The sequence below is a fragment of the Protopterus annectens genome, chromosome 13.part0 (genome assembly GCF_019279795.1).
Source record: "Protopterus annectens isolate FY-2018-M chromosome 13.part0, PAN1.0, whole genome shotgun sequence".
Taxonomy (NCBI): Eukaryota; Metazoa; Chordata; order Ceratodontiformes; family Protopteridae; genus Protopterus; species Protopterus annectens.
Genome location: NC_056747.1, coordinates 1038242695 through 1038261621, shown reverse-complemented (window position 1 = coordinate 1038261621; position 18927 = coordinate 1038242695). Strand labels below are relative to the sequence as shown.

At 41.2% G+C, this 18927-nt stretch overlaps 1 protein-coding gene across 1 annotated transcript in view; it reads right to left on the bottom strand.

The window, feature by feature from the left end:
* The window catches only part of PSMD3 (proteasome 26S subunit, non-ATPase 3), an 816031-nt gene that overhangs the window by 734392 nt on the left and 62712 nt on the right, over nucleotides 1-18927 (bottom strand). Inside the window, exon 3 of the mRNA XM_044055035.1 lies at nucleotides 6285-6422. Within this exon, the coding sequence (XP_043910970.1) occupies nucleotides 6285-6422 (138 nt within the window). The remainder of the gene's footprint in view (nucleotides 1-6284; nucleotides 6423-18927) is intronic.

Sequence of the window (18927 nt, the reverse complement as noted above, 5' to 3'; positions counted from 1 at the left end):
GGCATAACCTCATGGAAAGCAACTAATGAACTTGAATTAACAGATTTGCTCAATGAAGCTGCTAACCTCCAGACAGAAGTAGAATGACTGACTTCTTTCAGGAGAAGGGACAGCCTCTACAGTCCCAGTGAGAAACGGGAGTTTGGACCTGCCACAGCAGTTCTATGGAGATGGCATGGGTTATCAGCACAGCCCTTTCTAGAGAGCACTGAAAAGCTCTGAGACATGGCCACATGCTTAAGAACGGCAAGATGTGACCACCCAGGGCCACTCTCAAAACTCGCTGATTCTTTATGATGATTCTCCATGCCAAAGCAAAAGATATTACCCAAACACGCCACATGCAGCTTCAAGATGGTAGTCAAAGAAGTGTCTTCTGGGACAATGCAGTCAACCTATTCTGGTAACTTTAGCTGGCACTACATGATGAGGCAAAACAGTGATACTTAAGCATGGCTGGGCTTAAAAAGGCCTCCTGGGATCATTAGCCTAATAATCATCTATGAACCAAGTGTCTTTTTTAGTCTGAAAGAATGGTTAATCTTCTTAGTGGAACTGCCTACATTTAGATGAAAAAAGTGCCGGAAGCACACAGACCACCCACAACTGGCAGAACCTGCATCTTCCAAAAAACCAAACGTTGAGAGCAAAAACCTTTATCAAAAACAAAGCTTTCAGGCCAAAACCCTTTTTCAATGCTTAACAAAAGGTACAATAAAATCATTTGTTTAAATACAAGTCCAGGATATCACATGACCCGCAGCCAAGGTCATATGACGAGAAATAATACAAACTTACAATAAACAAATAAAAAGACATATTGTTAATAAAACTACATAAAAATGTGCTTACTCAATAAAATATCATATTATTCAACATATTCAAAGTATATACTTGCTAATAAATGTTATTATTTTAACCTTGTGTGCTGTATTTTAGTCAAAACAGGCTTTAATGAAACACTTGCATTCAATCCTGGTGCCACATCTGCTGCTAGTCTTACAATCCAATCATATTCTCTATTGTCTAACAAATTACATAAGCCCCCCCCCCCCCTTTTTGACACACTAACAGTGTCTATAACCCTAAACTTAAAAGTGTGAGATATACCATAACTTTTTACATGCTTAGATAAAGCATTTGTGTCACTCCCATTCCTTATGTTGGATTTATGTTCTATAATCCTGTCTTTAAGTTTTCTAGTAGTTTTTCCAACATAAAAGGATGGACAGGTGTCACATGTTGCCAAATAAACAATATTACTTGTTACACAAGTGGCAAAACAGTTAAAGGTATACACTCTTTTTGAAACAGGGTGAACAAATGTATTTACAGGACTTAATGGATCACACTGTTGTAAAATGTCTACACAGCAACTACAATTATAACAGGAGAAAGTACCCTTCCTTGATACACCAATAGATGTAGAATTTACACTACCAAAGTCCTTATACGCTAACATACTTTTTATTGTCTTCATGTTTCTATAAGAAAAACACGCTCTGTCCCCCACAACCATCCTGATATCATCCTGTGTAAGAAGGACCTTCCAGTATTTTCTAACTATATCTCTCACCGTGGCAGTCATAGTGCTGTAAGAAGTTATATATCTCAGACAAACCCTGTCCACCGGCTCACTCAATCTTTCACACAGTATATTAGATATCTGTAGAAATGTAGGTTTGAAAAGGGTATGTCTATTAGATATAATATATTCACTAATCTCTTGTATCATGTGCGATGAATACCCACTATTCTTAAATTCCACACATGCTTCATTAAGTTGCTTCTTAAAAGCATCATCATCAGTATTGAGTCTACTGGTGCGAGCCAATTGCTTTAACAATGCCCTTAAACACATGTGGAGCATGCATACTTGATGCATATAGGTACCTTCCAGACGATACTTCTTTCTTAAATACTGTGGTGTTGAGAACACCTTCCCTCTTAATTAATGTAATATCTAGAAAATTAATGGTGCTAACCGAACATTCATACTTAAACTTTAAAAAACTAGTTGAATTATTCAGAGAAAGAATATACTCCTCTAATTCACTATGTGTGCCTTTCCAAAGAAGGAAACAATCATCCACAAATCTTTGATAAAATAACAAATTTTCATTCAAAAACCTCTCACCATCATTTACATACATTCTCTCCCATTGGGAAAGAACCAGATTGGCATAAGTATTTGCTACTGGTGTGCCCACTGCCACACCAGTTTGCTGTAAATAAAATTCGTTATCAAACAAGAATATATTGTTTCTTAGAACCAGGTCTAACAACATGCAAATATTTTCTATATGTCTAGCTAAAAAACCTGAATATCTCAACAAGAATTCTCTAATGGCATCCAGTCCATAATCATTGGGGATTACAGTAAATAACGACGTAATGTCCATTACCACCATATATATATATATATATATATATATATATATATATATGTTCACAGGTATCTGTAGCTAGACTCATATTCATATGCCAATTCTTGAGCTTAACTAAAAAATCACTAGAATCTTTAAGCACTGTGTGACAAAACTTTAGTTAATGGTTGTAGTTGCCTTTGCAGGTAGAGTGATATGGGTTCAGTAATCCACCCATTACCAGAGACGATAGGTCTCATCGGGGGATTAACCTGCGACTTGTGCAGTTTCGGTATGCCATATAACTGCGGCACTACAGGGCACAGTACTGTAAAGAAGTGAAATAAATCCAACGAAATATCTCCTGTTAACTGTAGGTCATACACACACATATTAACGTAACTAATGCATTTTTTCACTTGTAAAAGTGTAACACGCTTAAACGCTGTATCATCATCCAACAATAAAAGCACTGAACCTATATAAATGTTCTCTATTCATAATAACAGTTGATCCCCCCTTGTCCGCTTGTTTTATCACAATATGTGAGTTTTCCTTTAATTCATTCAAAGCAATATATTCTGCATAAGTTAAATTATAATTTCTCTTATAATTATTAGTTGCATAAGCCTTCCTGATTGCATCCTCACAGAGATCATTAAAAGCTATAAGTACTGGGGCATAGTTAGGTACAAAAACACTGCGTCGTTTAAAACACTAGCATCATATTTGTCATTTTTAAAAATCAACTTCAGTGCTATGGACCTTACAAACAACTTTCAATCAGTCAACACTCTCACAATGTCCTCTGCAGAGGTTGGAATATATCCTAGTCCTATTGCCAGAAGCATATAATGCTCTTTTCTCAAAGAGAAATCAGAAAGATTCATAGTACCTGCCATCACCTTCGAGCTATCTTCAATTGTTTTAAAGGACTTTCATTTTTCCGTTTGCCATCCAACGGAGTGGTGGAGTCCCTCTGTTTAGCTCTACCTCTGGATCTGGACCTAGACGTAGCCATCCGCTCCTGCACCCGCTCAGCTTGCTGTAACTGAAAGGGTTTGCTAAAAAAAGTAGACAAACCTTTTTGTTGTAACACTTGCGTAGTATTTTTATTACCCAAAGGAGCTGCAACAGCACAAATCTCCGTTATTTTATTTCCAGTAGCACCCATATCGACAGGACGAGGCGTGGTATCCGTTTCTGCAGGCTTAACACAAGTTACGCTACTGCTCAACGATGACAACGACGTTAGCTCTTCACTTGGCGCCAATTTTGAAATTCCAGCACTCAAAGCAGGGAAATCATCTAGCGTGTCTAATGATGCTGTGTTCTTTTCCAGCGTAGATGCACGACCTCTGCTAGTGAAGTTAGACCTTACATGTGAGCCCATGGGATCTCTAGTGTTATCATTTTTTTCATTTTTCGGCCAAGAGAATATATTACCAGCTTGGTAAATCGCCCATGTCACGTAACAGCTTCCTCTACTTCACAACTTCTAGCCTGTCATCTAATGAGCTAGCCTGTCATCTAATGAGCTCAGTCTGTCTATCATAGACTGATAGGATAATTGCAAATTCTTAAAACAGGACATAGAGAGTAATTCATCTTCCATTATAATAATATCCCTTTTTAGTTCATTTTCAATATCCAGAAAAAAGTTGTTCATTAGAGACATATAATCTTGGCTTAACTTTAAGTTGAGATACTGCCACTGCTTTAACAATTCAGGGTATGTATTTCCATAGGAGGGCATTTTTAAGACCCTCAGACCACGCGGAACTATACCCTTCTCCAGATAGGCAGCAAAGCTGAAACGTTGCCATTGTAGGCGTTTGAATGTACTAACTTTTCTTTCCAGAACTTGTAACTTGTGCTCAAAATCCATTACATTAGTGGATGGCATTTCAGCTGTATTCCCTCTTTCGCCATTAAGCTCTGAGGCAATGTGTAACAGAGGATTGACTTCTTTTTCAACCAGAAATTTGAGTCGATTTTGTAATTCCATCACTGGCTGCTGCAAGTAAGCACATTTTTATGTAGTTTTATTAACAATATGTCTTTATTTGTTTATTGTAAGTTTGTATTATTTCATGTCATATGACTTTGGCTGCGGGTCATGTGATGTCCTGGGCTTGTATTTAAACATGTGATTTTATTGTACCTTTTGTTAAGCATTGAAAAAGGGTTTTGGCCTGAAAGCTTTGTTTTTGATAAAGGTTTTTGTTCTCAACGTTTGGTTTTTTGGTCATTGTTCTATTTAACAGCAGTGTTGGTTATTACAAGAACCTGCATCTTCACCAAGAGGTCATCAACAGAAGTCTGGCTGAACAGACCCATGAAATGGGCATTTAGGACAGACTGTCTAAGCTTTTCTAAGGGAAGGCAGCCTCTGCAAGGCAAATTATGCACAGATACATGCCTGAGCCTGATCATCTAGGCAAAGTACCAGCTACACCGGACCATAAGAAAACTTACTATGGACATAGAATGAATCTTAACCACTTCCTTCTGGAGCATAAACTCAAGCCAGACCCACTACTGAGGACAGAAATTTGGATAGGTGAGACAAACCACTGAACAATCTATGCCCCTACACAGCAAATGGGAAAACTCCATTGCCTATACTGTCCAAGGCTGTAGTCTCCTTTTCAGGTGGAAACCCTGCATAATGTTGATGTCTATGGGCCTTATGCCTGAATGAGGGGATAAAGCACAATGACGACTACTTGGAATATCATTTTATTCAATCAAGGGTTAAGAGACAGCAGCCACTTACTTGTGAGACATAGGAATACAGTCCAGGTGTCACAATGCTGCAAACAAACTATCCTCAATGGCAGCACCATGAAGGAGACTCCTCCTCCTACATCTTCCCTACATAAATCAATGAGCCATCCCTGTAAGTAAGAAAAGGCAGGCTATCAGGAAGTGAATGCATGTAACCAAAGCTAAAACATTTTCTGTGTGAGCACATAAAAACTAGTGGGCTCAATACCTGAATGAATTGAAGACAGGATAAGCCTAATCACAAACCTCAACAAGAAGGGTCCCTTATGTTAAAATTACTAACATTTACTATATTATACATATTTTTTCTTGCTCAAAAAGCATGCTCAGTGTTGCATCTGTTACAGTCTGAAAGACCAAGACAAACTCATACTAAGCAGTACACTAGAATTAGCTTTTTCCCAGACTGTGGAGCATTTCAGAATCCTATCTAATTCAGAAAGCAGCTGCCTTACCTTAACACAGTAACACACAATTACAAAGTTAGAATATACAATGAATGTAGTACAAAGAATTAAGGTAATGCTAGACCATGGTCAGCTACAGGGAAACCTAACCACTTTTTCAAAACAATTGTTCATAGACTTCGAGGTTGCAAAGCATATTACAAACACGTACACAGTCATATTTTTACTGCACTGACTTTGCTTTACGATTAGTGGAATAACAAGTTCAAAATTATAAAAAAGGCTGGGGTGAATAAAACAGAAGAAAGCTCATTACCTGAAACAGCCCAATTTAAAACAATACAGACCTATAACAACAAATTATTAAATTCAGCTTTAAGCATACATTTCAATCTTTCAAAATCTCAACATTACAAATTTGGATAAGGCATATTAATTATATTATCACTTGCCAGTTGAAAGCTTTCACTCCCATACTTCATCCAAGATGTTGCAATAGCTTACCCTGAAGTTATTTTCTAAAATACTCGGGGGGGGGGGGGGGCATCAAGAGTCACAGATGCTTATACAAAGGTTTCTCTTTGTGGTTACATTATGGTATAAAATAAACATTCAGTATAAGGCACAGTAACCACATTTAACATTTACACATTAAAAATGGTAAAAAAAAGTGTTCAGAAATATGGTACAACAATAAAATGAAATAAAACATTTATCTGACCTCAGTGTAGCGTTTACTATTTATCATGTGGATGACCATTAGAAGCTGAAGGTAGACTTCGACCTCAGGCAAGAGGGGGGAGGATGCTGCCTTTCCAGAACGTGGACGAAACTGCAGATCGCCTTCTGTGTCCATGGGCTGAAACAAAAGCTTAAATGAAAAACATTCTTCTGCAAAGTAGAAATGCAAGCTATACACCAACCCCCACTGTTCTCTAATAATGCACAAACAAAATATCAAACGTGCCAGTTCCCAGACCAAAAATGCCACTGAACTTTCATTTGTTTTACCAGAAGGGAGATGTATGTGTCTGTATTCAAATTTAATTTTCTTTTTGCTATCCGCCATGAAACAGGAAGTCATGCAACTTACATAACCTCAAAGCCAAAATTACATACAATACAAAAGACTGGAATGGTCTAGAATCAATCTAAAACAAAATGGCCAGCACTCAAAGTCAGCATCCAGTGTTACACTGTGGAAAAACAGACCAGTTTCAGCAAACCTTTGCTTTCTTCGGTGTTCGGGATTCTGGTCTTCTAAAATTAATCTACCTATACAAAACAAGATGGGTATAAAAGTCAAAAACTGAAGTCAGAAACAAGTTATAATGTCAGGGATTATTAAGAGAGAGCCCTTAAGTTATTAATATATGGTAGTCTCTGCTATGAAATAATGTTAAATAAATGAAAGTTGGATAAAAAGAGCAACTGTGTTAGAAAAGTACAGTTTTGTACCTACCATAAATGTAGATGTCCGAACAGGTTAGCATCTGCAGTCATAACAAATGGGCTGTCCTGTCGTCAGGCAGCCCTTCGGTCGGCCGGATTCCAAAGTCTGGGTCCGGCTTCGGCTGATGTCGCACTCCACCCGACGTCATCTCTGCTGGTCTTCGGGTATAAAGGCATCAGCCGACGCCATTTACCTCAGTGTTTCTTGCCCCAGATGCCAGTTGCCCTCTTGGAAAGCTAAATTTTGGATAAATGCCAATGTTTCCAAAAAAAATAGAAGGCAAACACAAAAATTAAGCATGTATGTACATATATACAAACAAATACACCATAAGAGACTCCCCCCCAGCTAGCTAATAGGAGGGTAAATACCCTAGGAGTACCACAGAGGGGAAGGAGGGAGGGTAATCCTGACTGCAGATGCTAACCTGTTCGGACATCTACATTTATGGTAGGTACAAAACTGTACTATGTCCTTCAAGGTAGCATCTGCAGTCATAACAAATGGGTAGAATACCATAGCCAACTAGGGGTGGAGGAAGAAAAATTATGGTGTAGTTAGGATCCCTTGCAGTGCAGCAGTGGCAAACCCTGCTCAGGATCTAGAGTATAGAGGTAAATTATAATGCTTGGCAAATGTATGCACGGAGGTCCAAGTAGCCGCCTCAATAATGTCCTTGGTTGCCACTCCTCGTAAGAAAGCTGTGGTAGTGGCTGTAGCCCTTGTAGAATGAGGTCTTATGTTCTGTGGAATTGGTTTTCCATGGTAGGAGTAACAGAATCTTATGCAATTTCCTATCCATTTGGAGATTGTCTGTTTGGAAATTGCTTTTCCTTCCCTTCCTGTTGCATAGGCTACTAAAAGCTGGTCAGTTTTTCTGTTACCTTTGGTTCTGTCCAGGTAGTAGCGTAACTGTCTATGTACATCCAAGGTATGCAGCAGTCTTTCCCCCTGTTCTGTGGATTGGGAAAGAAGGTAGGTAGGTGGATTGCCTGGTTTAAAGACACTCTGGATACCACCTTAGGCATAAATGTAGGATTAGTTCTCATGGAGACCCTATCTTGATGGAAGATTAGGAAGGGCTGTACTGCCATTAAGGCCTGTAGTTCCGAAACCCTCCTTGCTGAAGTAATTGCCAGTAGGAAAGCAGTTTTCCATGATAGATGTTGAAGTTCTGCTGTTGCTGCTGGTTCAAATGGAGGGAGTGTCAATTTTTCTAGCACAAAGTTCAAGTCCCATGCTGGTAATGGTGGTTTCCTAGGAGGTTTTACATTCTTGATCCCTCTGAGGAACTGCCTGAGTGGAGGATGCGAAAAGGCAGGTGGATCGAAGCTGTATTCTGCTGAAATAGCTGATGCATGTATCTTGATGGAGGAATAAGACAGGCCTGTATGTAGAAGCTCTGCCAAGTACTCCAGGATGTTAGCAATATCTATGTTCGACACATCTTTTCCTCTTTCAGTACTCCAAATGACAAACCTTTTCCATTTTCCTGCGTAGTTCCTTCTTGTTGAAGGTCTGCGGGCTTCAAGGATAATGTCTTTAACCCTTTGGGATAGGTCTGGGTTAGTTGCTGCTATGTGATGTTCCAGGCAGTCAGTTGCAATGTTTTTAGGTTTGGATGCATGATGTTGTAGTTGTTCTGAGTTAACATCAAAGGCATCAGGGTATTGACCACATTCTCCGAGACATGCTCCTCAGCAATGGGTACCAGTGTTGTCTTGGCCAATTCGAGCTATCAGGATTATCCTTGGACGCCTCTTTGATTTTCAGTAGTACCTTGTGCATCAAAGGAAGAGGTGGAAATGCATATGCTGTCAGGCCTTTCCAACTGAAGGATAGAGAGTCCACCTTCCATGCAAGTGGGTGGCATGTCCTTGTGCAGAATTTTTTGATCTGGTGATTGAGTGGGGATGCGAATAGGTCTATTTGTGGCATTCCCCATTTCTTTGTGATGGCCCTGAAGATGTCCGGGTGTAGCATCCATTCGTGAGCATCCGAGGTGGTTCTGCTTAACATGTCTGCTAGGGTGTTTTCTTTTCCCGGCACAAACATTGCCTGTAACTGGATGTTGCAGCTCAGAGCCATATTCCAGAGGTCCATAGTCATTCCGCATAGGGGGTATGAATGAGTGCCTCCTTGTTTGTTGATGTACCACATGACTGTGGTGTTGTCTGTCCTTATCGTTAAATGGCCTTCTTTGAGGAATGGTCTGAATTTCAGTATTGCTAGTTTTACTGCCAGCATTTCTTTTTGGTTTATGTGCAGGTGTAGCTGGTCTTGAGTCCACAATCCTTGTATGCATTTGTCCAACATGTGCGCCCCCCAGCCTAGGTCTGAGGCGTCCGTTGTGATGGTTTAAGCCTGGGTTTGACTGGCATGCTTGAGCCCACCATAGGAACTCCTGTTTCAGGCATGGGATTAGTGGGGTTTCGGTTTCTAAGCTGTGCCTGTGTTGAGACCATAAATTCTTTAGGTACCACTGTAGCTTTCTCATATGTAGTCTGGCATGTGGGACCAAGATTATGCATGATGCCATGAAGCCCAAGGCCTGTAGTACTTTTCTTGCTGTTAGTTTGTTCTGCTTTGTTAATGCCAAGAAGTAAAGAGGGAGTTGTTTTTGTTTTTCTGCAGTTAGGAATGCCATTTGTTTTACTGTGTCCAAATCCGCACCCAAGAATGTTCTTGTTTGGGATGGTATCAGTCTTGACTTTTGTAAATTGACTGTGTATCCCAGGGCTTGTAGTAAGCAAATGACTCTTTGTAGATCTGTTGTCAGCTTGCTTTTGTTGTCCGCTTGTAACAGGCAGTCGTCCAGGTATGGATAAATTTGTATTCCCTGTAGCCTGCAGTGAGCGATTACTGATGCCAGGCATTTTGTGAATACTCTGGGCGCAGTAGATAAGCCAAAGGGCAATGCTGAGAATTGATAATGCTCTGATCCTGCAAGAAATCTGAGGTATCTTCTGCAATTTGGTCGTATGGGGACGTGCAGGTATGCCTCCTTGAGATCTAGAGTTACCAGCCAACACTCCTTGCCCAGCATGGGAAGAAGTTGCTGTAGGGTCAGCATTTGAATTTTGGGACAATGATGTATGTGTTTAAGACGGACAGGTCGAGAATAGGTTTCCAACTTTTCTCTTTTCTTGGTACTAGGAAGAGTCTGGAGTAGAATCCTTTGCCCTGTTCTGTTATTGGTACTCTTTCCACAGCTCTCATCTTTGTTAATTCTGCTATCTGCTTTAGAGCTTCTGTTTTTTGATTTGGAGGTAGATTTGGCATTCCTCTTTTTACTGGTAAGGTGTGGAAGTGGAACCTGTAGCCTTGGTCTATGGTTTGCAAAATCCACTTGTCTTTTGTGATACAGTGTCAATTTTTCAAAAATAAGGCTAACTTTCCGCCTAAAGGTGCTGCTATTTGCTCCCTGGTAGGCGGTGTCAGAGCCAAGTCACTGTGATTGTCCTGTTGTAGTGGCAGTGGTTGTGTCTGTGCTTCGTTATTGCCTTGCCACTGGCGTCCTCTGTAGGCACCTCCTCTGGATTGATTTCTGCCTCTAGAGCGTCTATTCTTGCCTCTGAGATTTTGAGGAATCTGGAAAGGACCAATTTTTGGCAGGCCAGTTCCTGCTAAACCTTGGGGGCTGAACCTGTAAGAAATCCTTAACTGTTTGTACAGATTTTGCCTTTTCTTCCATTTTCTTCATTACTTGCTGAGCAGGTGTACCAAATAGACTGGCCTTATCCATAGGAGCATCTAACAGCTTTGCTTTAACATAATCCGGCAAGACCTGTTCTTTCAACCAAGCATGCCTTCTTATCACTGTGCCAGTCATGGCTGATCTAAATGAAGCCTCCAGTGCATCATAGCCACATTTTAAAGAATGGTTACTAACCTGTTGAATGTTATTCACCATTTCTAAAACATATTTCTTATCTAAGGAGTCATCAGAGGACAGCTTCTTAGTTAGCTGATCAAGCATAAACTCTTGGTATTGGATCATATGAAACTGACAGTTTAAAGCTCTAGCTGAGAGAGTAGCAGAGGTGTAAACTTTTTCCCCATCTCTAAGGACCTGGATTCCCTTTCAGAAGGAGTAGGGTTTTTTGCTGAGGTAGAGGCTACTGCCTTAGGCCCCTGGGATATAGTCTCAGGATCTGCAAGTGGGGCCTTGCATAGGTGGTGATGAGTGTCTGGCACCCTGTAAAATCTATCTGGTTTGGCAGGGCTGGAGGTAATGTATCAGGAGCAGTGCAAACATCATTAAATGCATCATCCACAACAGGCAGTACTGGAGGAATAGCTAAGGGCCTATGTTGTGGTAAGTGTAGGAAAGTCCTAAGCCTTTTTCTTGAATCTGAGAAGTCTTGTCCCTGCCATTGGAATTGTTCTCTCATGGCATGTAAGGTTTCCCCAAAGGAAAATTCCTCTGGCGGAGAGGCAGATGGGATGGATTCTTCAGCATCTGAATCTTCATATGTAGACAAAGGAGCCTCTGGCCGGTCTGTAATGTCTGAGTCATCAGCAGAATCATCAGAGGACACTGGCTCGGGGGGCACTGCTCTGGATCTCTTTTCTGGTGGCTGAGAGGCCCTGTCTGGGTGAGATTGGGATCCCCTAATTAAAGGATATTAAATCCTCTGCCAGAGTAAGCATTTGAGAACTAGAAGTGGGCCTGTGTGAGGGAGGCTTAACAGGCACTGATCTAACAGTTTTGGCTGCTTTAGCCCTGGCAAAGGCCTTAATAGACATGGCTGCAGGAGGCCTAGCAGCACCACGTGCTGGGGTAGAAACATCCAAAGGGATGGTGTCTGATAAATCACTAGGAACCACAGTAGTAGGCAAAATTTCTGAGGCCGATTCAACTAAGGTAGCAGGAGCCTCAGTAGTAGTCATGGATTCGGCTAAAGATTGATCGGTATTCTCGGTTTCGCCGAAACCGAGACACTCGCGTTTGCTTAACCGTGGTTTCGCTGAAACCGCGGACCGCGAGTGTCGGTCTTTTTCTTTGCTTTTAACAATTTGGGTAGTCGGAGGATCCGACGGCATAATGTACGCAAAATCTGAGCCGAAAAACTGTTCAGCTAACTCCGACCGACGCCTAAGCGCTCGTCGGTTGAAGGAAGCACAGGCGAACAGGCTGCTACGTCGTGGTCTGGGCCTAAGCAAGGCAGACAGTAAGAGTGGAAATCTTTATGAGGTATTTGTTTCCCACAAGTTAAACAGTTATTGACTTTTTCTGACATCGGCTGAGGCAAGAAAGAGTCCCCAACGGGGTACTTAGCTTTTAGAAGTCTTCGAAGTAGTATTTGGTAGTAGTAATCTCTGGATCTGACCGACCGGCACTTGCGAACAGCTTCTGCTTCGGGCGCCACGCGGCAAGAAAGACTGAGGAAAATGGCGTCGGCTGATGCCTTTATACCCGAAGACCAGCAGAGAGGACGTCGGGTGGAGTGCGACATCAGCCGAAGCCGGACCCAGACTTTGGAATCCGGCCGACCGAAGGGCTGCCTGACGACAGGACAACCCATTTGTTATGACTGCAGATGCTACCTTGAAGGACATCTTACCTTAAATGTAGAAGCAGTTTCAATGTTGCAGTCCTCTCTTCTTAGGATACCCTGTCCTGAAGGTAGCCCATGACCAGTCTTCCAAAGCCCCTTTCCACCAAGGAATGAACACAGTTGTATACAGCATTCATCAACCAGCACAATCACTGGATTTTCTTGCTCCAGACAAAATTCAAGGGGGTGCAACCTCTGTCCAGTGGGACCAGGTGAAACATCCCAAACTGCTCAAATCCATCCCAGAGGACTCCAACCATGTTGTCCAGGAAGACAGCAGGAATACCAGGGATGGGGGCTTGGTAAAGTAGTGCGAGTTGAAGGTACAACGCGAGTTGAAGGTACAACCTAGAGCAGAAGGGCCATTGCAATACAACAGGTTCACCAAATAGCTAGGAACTAAGCAGGAAAAAGAATGGGGGGAAAAAAGAAAAGAGGGAGGCGACCTGGAATGCAACAGTTACACTTCTCATACATCTACAACACAACATTAAGATGTTTAGCACAGTATTCACTGTTGCAGTCCTCACTTCTTGGAAAGACACCCAAAGCAATGGACATAAAGGAGGACAACAAGACTAACTGCACGGACGTCCCTTAAGGACAGTGGAAGTAAACACTGCGCTGGCCCTGGATGCCCTATTGTAATGTTTGGAGAAGGTATGAACAGATGATTAGGTAGCTGCTTTAAATACGGTTTGGGTGGTAACTCCCTAAAAAAAGGCAATGGTGGCAGCTGTAACACTAGTAAAACGTGCCTTTAATTTTTGCATGGGACTGGTGTCCATTAAGCTGGTAAGTGAAAGAGATACAATAAGCTAGCCATTTTGAAAGGGTCTACTTGTCAGAGGTCCACCCTCCTTCCCTTCTGGAAATGTCACAAATAACGGATTATAGACCTTTTATAATCCTTGGCTTACACACACACTTAAGGAATGGAGAGTTCTTTACCACAAGTTCTGAGACATGGGGGGGTGAAAACTACCTGCTACAAAGTCTGGTTAAGTGTTGATTCTGAAACTACTTTAGGCTTGAAGGAGATGTCAGTATGCAGCAGCACTGCCATGTTGGAAAACCAAGAAAGGTTCTTTGCACATTACGGCTTGGAGTTCTGAGATTCATTTAGCTGAGGTGACTGCATCAAAAGCAGCATCTTACAAGAAAAATGAAAGGTCATTAAAATAATTTTCTGTAGAACTTAACTAAGATCCCATGGCAGACCAATCTGTTTTTTAGATGGTTTCAGATGGATGCCCCCCCCAGAGGAAGTGTTTAACTTAAGGCCTAAAATAAAAAGGAAGACTCCATGGCACACAGGCTGAAATACCAGAAATGTGTACTTTTATAGAGGTGTAAGCCAATCGCATTTTATAAAGGTCTGACATACAACACTTCAGGACCTATGTCACTCTAGCCTTTCTGGGGCTGAGGTCCATGGACTGACATCAGTAGGAGAGCTTTTCCACTATGCTAGTTAAGATGTTTTTGTGTTGCGTTTCCTAGCCTCCTTCAATGTTTAGCTGGTCCTCTGAAAATCTGTTAACACCAAGATGGATAAGGTCATACAAGGTATCAGCCTTAGTGTGGCCACGTTGGAGTGCAGCAGGGATCCTTTTTGTGTTAACAGGTTCATGGGTGACTCGAAAAATAAGGAGAAACTGGGATTTTGGATACAGATCTTTAATGAGAAAACCAGCCATACAGATTATTATATCCATAAAGCATCATGAAGTATTTTATGAACTTAGCCAACTCAGGAATGGAGAAAGGAGATTTTGACAATACGGATGAGTGCAAATAGGGGTACACAAACATGCAAGAGGGGGCTGGAATTTACTGGAGAAAACTGGCAAAGGAACCAAGGTACTGGGAGCAAATAGAGAGAGAAAGACCACAGAATGGGAAAAGGCCAAGGATACATTTGGACTGCAGGCTAGAGACTGCCTCTCTCAGAGAAAAAGGATACAGGAAGCTTAAGTGAAAGACCTACTTTGGTAAAGTTTTTAGTTGAATCTAGAACAGAAGCTGCCATTAAAAAAGGGATAATCAGCAGGGTACATAAAATATTGCACGATAACTACAGGAATCAGAGGTAGCTAGAAAAGATTGTGAATTGCTTATCCAATCTCTCTTTTAAAAGAAATAATGTGAGGATATATGTATGGCTCCCAAATACGCAACAAAGTCTAGAAGATTTAGGATTTTTACTTACAAGAGTTTGTGTAGACATTTTTATTCCTCAAGCATACTCCAAAGAATTTTTCCTTGGGTAAATGGCAAATGTTGGAGGGAACAGTTTTGGGAGTGTAATGAGTTGGCAGATTTAAATATTCCCTGAAGATTACTCTGTCATAAATATTGTGTGAGCAAATTGGTGTAATTAAAGAAGTCATAAACCTAAGGCCTTGCCGAGTTTAATTCTAGTGGCTACAAAAAAAAAAACAAAAATTCCTAGAAAATAGAAACTGAAGTTTAAACTAACTGTATTAGAAGTAGCAAATATATCAACAGAGATAAAAGAACTGGAAGTAGTATCTTGAAAAAAAGGGTAGGAGCAAAGTACACACACACACACACACACACACACACACACACACACACACAAAAAAAAAAAAAAAAAAAGCGGGAAATGTGAGAACAATACATGCAGAATAAAGTTTAAGGGAACACAGGACCTGAATGAGCTATGTAATGATTAAGTGACAACGAATCAACAGAAGACTATCATATAATGTTTTCAACTGAAAATATGTGAATATGGTTTGTGTTCATTTATATAAACATATGATTGCCATTTTCATAAATGAGGATTCAATACAGATGTTTTTGTTTTACTCTTGACAGATTGGAGATGGAACCAATGTAGATGCAGCCAAAATGGAGGTATAAGAATCATTTTTGTTATATCCTCCTTTGATTTGATCGGGACTCCTGGGATTGAGGGTATAAAGAGAAAAAACGAAGTGAACCGACCTGTCAAACTCTGGGATTACTTATCAGATTTCCAGGATCCAGGAGTTGTATTACTGGTGCAAAACCGTCACAGCTACCTGCCTGGCTAGAAATCAAGCAGGTCTACATCATACACACCCCCATATCCTAGTCAGATCTAGAAATACATAACTGTTTAATTTACACTGGTAGGAATCTGACTGAAATTTGATCAGCCTGTTTGCTACTATGTTCAACAGTGATGGGATATGGGTAGCAGTAAGATTTGCCCCCATTTGTTTGGTTATTTCCAAGCTTGCAGAGCCAGCCTGAAAAGAAAGCAGAATTGTCAGTCTTTACTAACAGTACACCATGTTTCAAGGTTTGGAGGAATGCTTTCAGGGTCAGGATAAATGCCAGCATCTCCATGATGTCAATTTATTTGTTCCTTTTCCTGTACCCCCCCCAGTCCCTTGTACTTGTAATTATTCTACATGAGCTTCCCATGCTATGCAAATATCGACAAAGCCAGCAGAGAAGGTGGAAATCCACAATTTTATTCAAATAGATGTTACATGACAAAGGTAGAGGGAAACAAACCCTACTACCTGCCCCAAACCAGTTTCGGCTATAATAGCCTTCTTCAGTGAGAAAACATGAACAAGAAATACTCATTTATACATACCACATAAGGCTGTTCATGGTGCAATATAAAATAATCATTAAGCCCAGGTGGAAATAGAGCTCCTAGCTTAATAATCCAGTAACTCATGCCATCCTGATTAGTCCCTACATCTGCCCACAATACAGACTATAAAAGTTAAGTAAAAAGATGCAGTATTGTGTTTGCACATATGTTTATACAAAGCATTAGTAGAACGTTTGTTTCTAATGTCACTAAGATGCTCCCCAATTCTAAGACGAAAAGGTCTAGATGTTTATCCCACACAGAATGAGGAGCATGAACAAGTGACTAAATAAACTACCCATTCTGTGCTACAATTAGCCCAAAAATTAATATTAAAGACCACCGATGTATTGCAGCTACTAAATTCCTTTGTTTTCTGAACCCTAGAGCAGTAAATGCAGTGCCCACATGGTGTACAACCTATCAATGGGTCACCTGTGAGTGTACGTTGAGTGGGACCCATAGAACTAAGTCCCACCCTCTTATAATGACTAAAAACGGAACCTAGTGTACGTAGTCTCCTGAATGAGAAAGAACATCTGTCACCCATGAATGGATGTAAGCGGTCCTCGGCCATAAGTATGTTCCAGTGTCTATTGATAATGTTCATGAACCCCCGTGTATTGCATCCATATGTGGTCACCAGACGGACCAAAGGGTTAGAAAAGTCCTTTGGCTTCTCCTTACATTGCAGAAGTTTAATTCTATCTTGAGTGAAGGCCCAGTGGCAAGCAGTGCTAATTGTACCAGGCTGGTAACCCCTCTCATGAAAACGTCGTCTTAGATCATCCCTGGTATCCTCAAAGGATTTCTGGCTGGAACAAATCCTTTTTACCAGGAGGAATTGTGATTTGGGGATATTCCAGATGATATGTTGGAGGGTGGAAGCTGGTAGCATGCAAAAATGAATTATACTCAGGGAATTTCCTATAAACTCGTGTAGCTAAGGTATTATCAGGATTCCTGCTGACTTCTACATCGAGAAAAACAATCTTCGATTTATGGAAGTTCACTTTGCATTCAATTCCCCATTTATCATTAAGATAACCAATAAATGCATGTAAATATGCGTCATCCGACCTTCATACCACCCAACAATCATCAATATATCGCCGCCAGATATCTATTTCCTCAATATATAAATTATGACTGGAGTCGTAGATAGGTTCCTCCTCAATATAGGCCATAAATAGGTCTGCATAAATGGGTGCAAAAGAGGCACCCATTGCTGTACCTTTGACCTGCCAAAAACATTGGTCCTGGAAGTGGAATACATTACTGGTGAGAACATATTCAGCCAGGCATACTAAAAAAGTGTTAAATCCTGGTTGGTATAATCCAGATCTTCCCAACCCAAATTCCAAAGCCAGTAAACCAGCCCAATGTGCGATATTTGTATAGAGAGAGGTTACATCCAATGTGCACATAAGCCAATGTGGTTCTAATTGCATGTCAGATACAATGTCAAGAAACTGTGTAGTGTCCTGAATTCGGGCCCGTACCATAGATAGTAGTGGTTTGAGATAGTATGTTAAGTATTCAGAAAGTGGTTCAGTAATGGATCCCCGCCCTGATATTATCGGTCGACCAGTAGGACATCTAGCGTCCTTATGTATTTTGGGTTTGTTTGTGTCTTTCAGCTTTTCCCGGTTAGGGGTCGCCACACCGGAACTCCGGTCCGCTAATGACTGGCAGTTGATTTTTATGTACCGGCTTGCCAGGCCTGACGCACAACCTTCAACGAAGGTATGCCCATTCACGCAGGTCTCCACACAGAAGACACTCTAGCTGTGAATCAAACCGGACAGCGTCTTACTGTGAGGTGACAACGCTACGGCAGCACCACCACCGCTATGGGTAATAGATAGAAATATTGCTTGCTCGGAGATGAAACCATCAAATGATGCCTAACAGAATTGGTGAGGAGTCAGGAAAGAATCAATTTTGGTCTTAAAATGATTAGTTGGATCCAGGGGCATAGCCATATAATAAGAAGTTATGTACTCACCATAACGTTCCATCTGAGTAGGTAAACTTCATTTGTCTGCAACCTGTGGGATACGGATCCGACCTCGGATCAGAGCCAGCAACTTTACAAAGCTTAGATCCGAGCTCCTAGCTCCTCCCCTTACCCATAATCCCCTGCCAACCCTGACTGACCTCAGATCAAGTTTGCCTGCAAGCAGTATAGTGCATAACTAACTACATTATCAGAATGTTACATCACTATATGACATGAAAACACATCTGAAAGTCAGGGGAACGGAGGGGGAGAACGGTTGCAGACAAATGAAGTTTACCTACTCAGATGGAACGTTATGGTGAGTACATAACTTCTTAACCTGAAGTAGTTAACTTCATTTGGTCTGCAACCTGTGGGACAGAGTCCCCAGCTACCTAAACCTTGGGCGGCCTTCATGGAAGGCTGTTCCGGAGCATTGCGGAGCCAAAAGAAGTTCTCCCTCTGGAGGTAATGTCAAATTTATAATGATTGATGAAGGTATGAGATGAGGCCCAAGTTGGCTGCTGAACAGATATCATCCAAGGAAACCCTGGATTTAAAGGCGGCAGAAGTAGCCATAGCCCTAGTTGAATGGGCACAAACTCCTTGAGGTTTGCCTGCAGGAATTTTGATACGCTGTAATGATACACTGTGAAATCCATCTCGATAAGGAAACTTTTGAGACCGGTTTACCTAAATTAAATTTGGCAAAGGAGACAAACAACTGGT